The sequence below is a fragment of the Corylus avellana genome (genome assembly GCF_965113065.1).
Source record: "Corylus avellana chromosome 5 unlocalized genomic scaffold, dhCorAvel1.hap1.2 SUPER_5_unloc_1, whole genome shotgun sequence".
Lineage (NCBI taxonomy): Eukaryota > Viridiplantae > Streptophyta > Magnoliopsida > Fagales > Betulaceae > Corylus > Corylus avellana.
The window spans coordinates 107,921-117,917 of NW_028290467.1; the positions used below are offsets into that span (position 1 = coordinate 107,921).

General features: G+C 35.6%; 1 protein-coding gene across 7 annotated transcripts; it reads right to left on the reverse strand.

The window, feature by feature from the left end:
- Nucleotides 1-394: 394 nt before the first annotated feature.
- On the reverse strand, nt 395-8,314 carry LOC132180869 (putative disease resistance protein RGA3). 7 transcript variants are annotated; one of them, XM_088512000.1, is made up of 8 exons: nt 5,175-8,314; nt 5,001-5,069; nt 3,160-3,502; nt 2,882-2,987; nt 2,420-2,565; nt 1,600-2,228; nt 1,406-1,463; nt 395-576 (listed from the first exon to the last, which is right to left on the reverse strand). In XM_088512000.1, the coding sequence occupies exons 1-3, from the start codon at nt 8,241-8,243 to the stop codon at nt 3,365-3,367; spliced, it is 3,276 nt and encodes a 1,091-aa protein (XP_088368126.1). In that variant the 5' UTR covers nt 8,244-8,314; the 3' UTR covers nt 395-576; nt 1,406-1,463; nt 1,600-2,228; nt 2,420-2,565; nt 2,882-2,987; nt 3,160-3,364. The 7 variants fall into 7 exon arrangements, with proteins under 7 accessions (XP_088368126.1, XP_088368128.1, XP_088368127.1 ...); XM_088512002.1 differs by having other exon boundaries at nt 1,600-1,971; nt 2,124-2,228; nt 2,882-3,502; XM_088512001.1 differs by having other exon boundaries at nt 1,600-1,982; nt 2,093-2,228; nt 2,882-3,502.
- Between the last annotated feature and the right edge of the window lie 1,683 nt (nt 8,315-9,997).

Below are 9,997 nucleotides of genomic sequence, written 5' to 3' on the forward strand. Positions count from 1 at the left end.
GAATAAGCAATGATGTGCAAATTTTTAAGGATAGACCATCAAGCGGTTCAATTTGCTTTTGCTTATCTCCACTATTAAGCCTATTGATGATGCAAGGCCATGTGTCAAGTCTCACCTATTAAGAAAAAATTTAAGTCTACCCGTGGAAGGGAAGTGTTACATCAATCAGGAAATGCAGCAACTAAGGCCATGTGTTAACAGAACAATTGAAGGGGTACAAAGTAATGCGGAAAGTTCAACTGTACAACCGATGTCTTTTGACTCTTTGGTCAAGTGTTAATTAATATCATGAAAATTTTAGAAAAAAGAAGTTGACATACTGTCATAAATCATAAAGCTCAAGATATATACCAATTATATATTTAGAAAGATAAAAAGTAATTGCATGCAATTTTATAGGTTTCTTTTTGCTGAATTGAAAAGTTCAGAATTCACATATATGGAGAAGATGATATAATGAGGAAAACAAGACAACTTACAGAAAAATGAAATTAGTGGGTGATATGCAGATCTGAAAGTATCTCTATGTTAGTATTCAAAGCTCTGTTTTAATATATTCAAAGCTCCTGTTGCTTCCTGCATAATCAGATAAAATAAAATCAACATTATGCTTCTAATCCAAACAAAGCTATCAAACACATTTTAAAAAACAAATATAGAAATCTGGATAAATGCCCAAATGATTATTGAGGGGGCACCACTTCCAGCTCTACCTCTTTCCCAGGGTTTCCTTTAAGAGTGAAAAAAAAAAAAAAAAAAAAAAAAAAAAAAAAGCCTTCACTTTAGACTCCTCCTTTCCTGGCCTCAGTTGTGAAATGAGCCTTTTTGAGTAAGGAGTGAGTTGAGTGAAAACAGCACGATATCAAGGCAAGTGGAAGTGGAAGCATGGAAACCAAGATGAAGAGGATGGAACAATTTGATTGATCACTACAAGCCCAATCCTGAAGATGCTATTCCAGGAGTATTGTAGTTTCCAGGTTTGGTTATCCAACCACAATATCGAGATGCCTTTTAAGAGATCAACAAAGCAGAAGAGGCGTCACATCGATCCTCAACGCAGTTTGGAGAGAAAAATCAAGTTCCAGTAGATTTTGCGTTATTTTTTTTTTTTTTTTCATCTGAAATGTAAATTTCATCCATTCATTCAACAAAATCTACATTTGACACTGAGAAAATCCTAACACAATAATGCAAAATTTGTATTAAATTTTTGTCAAAATTTGGGATGGGGTTGACTTCCGTGATCTATTATAAGTCTTTTACCTAATACATGATGCTACCGTTCGTAGAAATTAAATTGCAAATGGAAACACAAGAAATATTTAAAAAAGGAAAAGAAAACAATACTGGAAATGCCATTGAAGTGAAAGTTAGGAAACAAAATGTAAAAGTTAGAGCTTTGTACAAATCTGATTGTCGGCAAGGTTCGAAGAAGCGTCTATACGTAAAACCTTCAATTGTTCCTGCATATGAAATCAAATATGATATATATCAAAAGCCTCATAGAGTAAAACGAAGAAGAAAATTACTGTCTAATTGAAGAATTAAAAACCTAATAAATTTGGCAAGTTTGGCTTGCATTCCACTCTATACCATTACCTCTCCACCATTTTGAAAGTTTGGAACGTGAGCAATCTTTGGCCAATCCTCTCCCATTCCTTGTTCACATCTTTCCTCCAAGCAAGGACACTTCGCAATTATCAAACGACGTAAAGAGGTGAGGCGGTGCATACCTTCGGGCAGTGATATTAAATTCGGACAATTTATGATTCCAAGCTCCTAAAGTAAAGTGAGATCGCCTATCCACTCTGGCAAAGATGCCAAACTAGGATAGTCCATAATTTGAAGCCCTTGGAGGGTGGTAACATCTCTAAGCTCTCTTGGGAGAGAAACCAATTTGGAACATCTATTATGGATAGATGACCAAATCTTGTAGGTCCAAGGCATCCTGCGCCATCTTCATTCTCATTGCTGATAAGTTCCTTGCAGCGAAGAATAGACAGATTTTCAAGTGAGGTGAGATGCTGAAAGAGGGGAGACATGGATATTCGCATTTTACAACAATTGAGATCAATACGAGCACTGCACTAACAAGAGACACATAAACAGAGTGGATGGCTAACATGATCTTCAATTCTAGTCAACAAAACAACTGATTTCACTTGAAGACAAGCAAGCATTCTCACTGCCTTTTGGGATTAAAATGCTTTCAAGCAAGTGGAAGAAACCTGAAAATGCAAAATACTTGTTAGGTGGCATTTAATGACAGCTAGGATTTTTGATCATTTCTTTTAAGTTATAAATGCTAATAAAAGCTGCTCAACAAATTGTAGGCAGAACAGTATTTAAAAATTCAAGATAATATGGTTAATTGAATGTCCACTTTCACAGGCTCAGCATGCTAGCACCATTTACTCACCCGATCATCCTCATCATGAAAGTGCTCTGTATAGTGTCCCTTGTTTTGAGTACAAGTGAGGCTGACATATCCCAGTATATTGTAGAAATCCCCCAATGATTCTCACATCCACTTCATCAATTGATAATTTTTTATGCAAGTCTCTGCTGACCATCAAAAAACCAAATAATAAACTCAACAATAACTCAATGTTACAATGAAAATAGTAAAAAGGTAAAATCAATCCATCAACAATGACTCCAGTAACAATAATAATAAAAAGAATCTCTCTAAATATGCATTTGATTATGAGAATACTAAGAGTTATGCAAAAAAAATTTTGACTTTCTATGAAAATTTGGGATGGGTCTTCCCTGGTCTATCATAAGTCTTTTATCCAATACCGATCACTGGCATTTAAACATAGGATTTTTAAACACATAGAGAGAGCAAGAGAGAGAGAGAGAGAGAGAGAGAGCATACTTCTGTGTCACTCTCCATTGATTCCACATCAATGTTGAAATCAGCAATAATATTGATGATTTCTACCAGTAATCCAGGTCTATCAGCTGTCTCTATATAAAGTAAGCTGTAAATTGGAGAGAAAAATGCATAATAAAACGATAGATCAATGCACCCATTCTTTGCAAACAATTATCGAACTTCATTCAAAGTATGACCTCCTCTTCGGTCCACAAGAGAAACATAAAAATGAAGAACAAATTATAAGCTAAAGGACAACTTAATCATAAGTAGCAAACCTCCTCTTAGATCCATCTTCCTTCACTTGTATCTAAGTTGCAATATCACATCAAGCTACAGAACAAAGTCACAAACTGCAGTTCAACTTTGTAAAGTTACAAAAAGCACATGAAATTGAAGTTGGTTAAGCTAACTAGATCATAGCCATGAAAACTCTGATTGATCCCCACTGTATTACAAATTATACTTTCTATTGAATAAGCCTCAACGATGGCACCACATGGAAAAAGAGGAGAATATTTGATCAATAAACAGAGGACTAATCAATGGAGCCAAACTTGAAACATCCTCTGAAGAAGATGGGAAAACATGATCAAACAGTTGCTGCTCAAGCTGACAGACCTGCAATTTATGTAAGTTTTTATCAAAATTATGTAACTATCACATACTCCATTCAAAATCACAAAGTTATTCCCATTTTTCTTGTTCATCAAATAACAGAGGAAGCATAAAAATATAAATGGATTTCCAATACATATTATCTCATCAAGGGACATAAGGTATCATGCATTCAGAGTATAAGAATAAATCTTAAATCTACCCCATAATCATAAGATACCCAAATATTCTTCATTAACAAAATGGATAATAACTCCTAATATTCAAACACTAGTTGCGCATGTCCAGATTTAAATATCAAGATCGTGCTTCTAATCCAAACAAAGCCATCAAACACTTTTTAAAAATCATATAGAAATCCGGGAAAATACCCAAACAACTCTTGAACCCAACTCCCAGCTCCCCACCTCTTTCCCAGGGTTTCCTTCAAAAGGGAAAAAAAGAAGACCTTCATTTTAAAGCTCCCTTCTTGGCCTCTGTTGTGAAAAGATATTTTTTCGATCAAGGAAGGAGTGAGTTAAGTGAAAAGGACACAATTCCAAGGCAAGAGGAAATGGAACATGGGACCAGGGGCAAAGACAAATAAAAGTTACAGTCCAGCACGTATAAGAGGAATTGTCTCTTTTTCGGCAATTGACATGGAGCACCCTTTTCACAAATGCCTCCTCATCCACTCCAAGGCTAATATCTACTGCTTCAGCTTTCAACACCTTATGATCTTTGAGAAGATAATTAAAAGACCAAGCCTTAAGATGATATTCCAGGAATCATATAGATTTTCTTAATTTTTCCATCTCAAATTCCCCGACTTCTCAACTTAATGCTTAGCTGCAGAGTGAAAAAGTTTCGAGTTGGCTCCAAATCTTAAATCCATGTATGTCAGTGCTTCAATTGTTCCTGCATATGAAATCCGATAAATCAAAAATTCTCTAAAATCATAAATCAGAAATGCTTCAATTGCTTCAATTGTTTCTGCAAGTGAAATAAGGAAGAAGGAATAGCATTTGACATTTTAACATTGGTATACGTATCACTAATACAATTCCACCATTAGATAAAAGAGAGAAACTCAATTATGCCAAGTCTCTTTGAAGAAATGAATTTGTCTTATCCGAACAGATTGTAGAAATATCCACATGTTTCCCACAACCCATTTCATGAATTACTGCTTGCGATCAAAAAACAAAATAATAAATTCAACAATAACCCAAAAATTTTCAATGAAAATAATAAAAATGTAAATTTTATCCGTTCATTCAACATAATCTGCATTTGACACTGAGAAAATCCTAACACAGTAATGCAAATTTGTATTAAATTTTTGTGAAAATTTGGGATGGGATTGACTTCCCTCATCTATTAATTATAAGTCTTTTACCCAATACGTGATGCTACCGTTTGTAGAATTTAAATTTCAAATGGAAACGAAAGAAATGTTGAAAAACTAAAGGAAGAAAACAATACTGGAAATGCCATTGAAGTGAAAGATAGGAAAAAGTACTGTAAATGTTCGAGCTTTGCAGAAATCTGATTGGCTCAAGAAGCCTTCATACGTGAAAGTAAATGTTTCCTGCATATGAAATCAAATAAGATATATATCAAAAGCCTGACAGAGTAAAATAAAGAGGAACAACAAGAAGAAGAAAAATTATTGTCTAATTGGTGCCTTAAAAACCTCAAGATATTGGCGAATTCGACTTGCTGCCCATTCTTCAACATGACCATCGCCGCCTTTACGAAAGTTTGGGACGTGAGCAATCTTTGGCCAATCCTCTCCCGTTCCTTGCTCACATCTTTCCTCCAAGCAAGGACACCCCGCAATTGTCAAACGACGTAAAGAGGTGAGGCGGCGCATACCTTCGGGCAATGATATTAGCTTCGGGCAATTTACGACTTCAAGCTCCTGAAGTGAAGGGAGATCGCCTATCCACTCCGGTAAAGACACCAAACTAGGGCAAACCATAATTTGAAGCCCTTGCAGAGTGGTAACATCTCTAAGCACTCTTGGGAGAGAAACCAAATTTGGAACGCCAATGATAGATAGATGACCAAATCTTGTAGCTCCAAGGCCATGTGTGCCATCTTCATTCTCATTGCTGGTAAGTTCTTTGCAGTGAAGAATAGTCAAATTTTCAAGTGAGGTGAGATGTTGAAAGAGTGGAGAAATTGATATTCTCATTTTACGACAATCCAAAATCCCCAGGGTCTTAAGAGAAGTGAGGTTCTGCAGCCACTCTAGTGGCAGATATTCAAGTTGCTCTAATTCTCTAAGATAAAGATACTTCAATTTGGAGAGATCAAAAAGGGGAGAGGGAGAGGAGGGTGTTGTTAGCGACATCATAGGGCAATTTTGTATACATAAAAAAGAAAGGGAAGGAAATGAAGGGAATAATGGAAGATGATCTGTTTCCCTCGTCTTTCGCCATCCCCTCAACTTTGGCAAATTAGCAAGTGCGAGAAATTTGAGGGGAGAAGAGGACACGTCATTACCATCATTGCTTATGTACTCCAGCTCACTTAACTGACTAAGACAAAGACGCTTGAGAAAAGGGAATCGGTCCAATGGTGGGATATGTTGAAGCCATTTACAATCCGATATTCGAATACAAGTCAAATTTGAGAGCGAGGACACCCAACTAGATAACCTCACACCTGCATACCCAACTATATGTAATAATTTCAAATTTAGGTGTGGCCGAAGGTTTTGCAACAGTTGTTCATCATTTGCAATTGCCTTATCACTTTCATCACTAGGTTCTGGGTCCCACTCTAACATCAGACGCTGAAGATGTCGCTTCCTCTCCAAGTTTGCAGCCTTAGCTTTTGATGGAGAATATCTCGAGTGCTCTAAACCCTTGATCCGTAAGTCTCCTCTCAACTCATCTAAACCATCTAGCTCCCCTAGCCCACCCTTTGGCTTGGAAAGAAAACTTTTTTTCTTCCCTAAAATGTATAGCGACAATGTTTGGAGAGCAATCAATTTTCCTAGTCCATGAGGCATATGAGTCAAGCTATCACACCCATCTAGCCCAAGATGCCTAAGGCTGATTAAGTTTCTAGTCTCTTCTGGCAATTCTTTAAGCCCACGACAAAACTCAAGTCTTAGTGTTTGCAAATTCTGCAATTTAGTTATAGAAGCAGGGAGTAGTTTGATATCTTCATTCCTAGACAGATCTAGAAATCTTAAATGCTCTAACTTTCCAATGGAATTCGGCACTTTTTGAATATTTGACCGACTCAAATTCAAAGCACGCAAGCATTTAAAACTTGAAATAAGTGTATTAGAGACTGGCTTATTCAACTCAAGTACTGAATTGTTCAAGTTCAATACTTCATCAAATCCTGGAAGTATTGGAATGCGTAGAAGAAGTGTTCTCATTTTGTTAGGCTTGGGCAAAAGAGCAAGAATATCCGGTAATGAATCTGAAGAATGAAATGCCACATGACGAGTTCTTCCAACTACTTTTTCTCCATCTGGATATAAAATTGTGCACTCCTCACCTACTACTGACCGTGCAAGATCGTGAATAAGGTCATGCATTTTGCACTTTCCTATTTCACCAACTATATCTCTTTGTACGTCTTGGAAAAACGACCTCCAAAGCAAATCCATAAAATATTCATGACCAATATCTTCAAGATGTCTATTTCCATATGATGAATGAAGAAAGCCTTGAGCTATCCATAACTGAATCAACAGCTTCATTTCAATTTCATAATCTTTTGGAAACAACGAACAAAAGGCAAAACATTGCTTTAAGTGTGATGGGAGATGATCATAACTCAACTTAAGTATTGGAAAAATATCATTTTCTTGTTGAGTTATTTTGTAAAGATCATGGTTTTTAAAGTACAACCAATCATCTTCTGAATTTTTGAAATATAATAGACTCCCAATGCTCCTTATAGCAAGAGGAACTTGTGCACACTTTTGTATGATCTCCCTTCCAATTTCTACTAGCTTTGGATTATTTGGCTCTTCCCCGTTTTTAAATGCCATTTTCTTAAATAAATTCCAAGAACTGCTTTCAGATAAACCTCTCAAAGGATATGGTGAAACTGTACCTGTAATCTCTGCAATCTTTTCGCTACGTGTAGTAATCAAAACTTTGCTTCCTCTTAGGCCACCCACTAACAACTTTTCCAAGTTGGACCATGTACCACGATTCTCATTCCACACATCGTCTAAAACAAGTAAATATCGCTTCCCATCAATTTTTGCTCGAAGCTCACTTTGCAATGGATCCATCTCAAGGCTTTTAGGTCTCTCCTTAGTCGCAGATTCTATAAGCTTTACAATGATAGTTTTCATGTCAAAAGGATCAGAGACACATGCCCACATCCTCAGGTCAAAATGTCTTCGAACCTCCTCGTCGTTGTACACATACTGCGCAAGCGTGGTCTTTCCTTGTCCACCAATCCCAACTATGGGAATTATGGAAACATTCTTCTCATTCATATTGGGATCGAATAACAGCTTTTTAATAGACTCCTTATCATCCTCTCTCCCAATGACATCTTCCCCATGTACAAATGAGTGTGTATCTTGTCTTTTCATATGCTCAAACTGTGTCGCTGTGGTGTGCTCATTGAAGCCAAATTTGATCTTATCAGTTGCAATTTCATCCAGTCTTGCCCTAACTGCCTTGATCCTATGACCCATTTTAAAGCCATATACAAGCTGGTTCGATTTGGAAAAGAAGATGCGCGCCTGTAATACTCCCAAATATTTAGTATGGTCCATTGCGAAAAGTTAAACATTTTTTGGGCTATATGTGTAATTAAGGAAAATATGAAGGTCATGTTTGTAATTGTTGTAAGTTTAAGTTAGAGTTTTTTTTTTTTGGTTGTTTTATTTACAACCATCCATTCCAATCCGTTCACAGTGATAGTTTTAGAATTCCCTTACCATTGAATAGTTGGGTTTATAATGGGGGCCGATAATTTATGTGACTTTTTCTAGATGCCATTTGCTCCTTGGAAAGATGTCGCAACTTAATTAGCCGTACATTTTTTGCATATGGTTAGTACTCTTACAAATGAGACTGTTTTTTGTAAGACTCTATTTATAGCAGTTGTAAGGATAAAGAAAACAGACAAAACAATGGAATATAAAAGCATCTATATATGTCAAAATGATACATGAAGACATTGTTACTGTAACGTCCCATATTTGATATAAGTTAGTATGAGTTTTAGCCCAATGTCTTGGGCTTTAGATATATGAACCAATGTTATTGGCCCTAGTGAACTTAATAAAAATTGGATCAAAGACCCTAAAAGAGATTATAAGAGATAATTAATTTCTTAACCTAATGGACTAATCCATGGCATAGTCTTATCCCTAATGATGGGCATAATTTAATGTTTCATTCATAATTTTGTAAGATGATAGTTTATAACCAGAAAGCAATTTAAGTCTATGTGTACAAGATGTGTTGATCTTTTTGGAAGAAAATATTGTCCTTTAAAAATGACGTTTATAATGATGTTCATTCATGAAATAGACATAGGATCTAATACCAAAAGCCAAAAACCAGAAACTTTTATAGCCAAAAACCTCTTTTCAATGGCTCATTTGAGTGGTAAAAACCTTCTAAACATAAGCCTCAAGCGGTGTTAAGACTATATCAAGAAAATAAGTAATTTCTCATATATGGCATCAAGAAGAGCTTTGGGTTAAATCTGCAAAATTAAACTTTCAGTCCATGGCATGTTTAGGTGGGTATTTGATCCAAATTTCGTCAAGTTAAAAACCTTAGATATATGTGTTGTGGGCCAATGGGCCAAGTGACCAGAGTGTAGTGCTCTAATTTAGGTCCATTTAGTGAGTTGTGGGCCTTATCTGGTTTACCTAGTTAGGAGGAGGTTCAAATGGGCCATTTCTTACCCAAGCCCCCATAAAAACAATTTTGAGAATTTTGGAAGAAAACTAAACCACTTTTTTAGTGAAATTTCAAGATTAACCCTACTTTCGTTTATTTATTCAAAAGTTATGAAAATATTAATAGAATGAGCTCCTAGAATATGATACATTTTAAGGAAAAAGAAAACTTTATGTTCGGACCAAGGTACAAAAAAGAAATAAACATTAAAAATATTTTTTAATAAAGAGAAAAGAAAAGAAACTTTAGGGTTAAGTTTTTAACTTATTTCTAAGAATAAAACATCTCTAATAATAGAGGGAAGGTTTGAAAGGTCAAGTAACTTAGGAACGAATTTTAATCACAATTTACGTGCCTAGTATAGGGATAATTTCGCTAAACCTTACTATTCAGGTTTTAATAGTTGTCGCCTAACTTTTAGTACAGTATTGACTATCGAGGTAATTTGTACTCTTTGCCACTTCTAAATGGATGTCAATTTAAGTGATTATTGCTTTTATATATATATATCAAAGCAATAATTGGGTTTATGATGAAATTATCTTGAGATTAGAATTTCCATACCGTTCAATAGTTGGGTTTAACATTATAATGAACAAATTGTTGTTGTTGT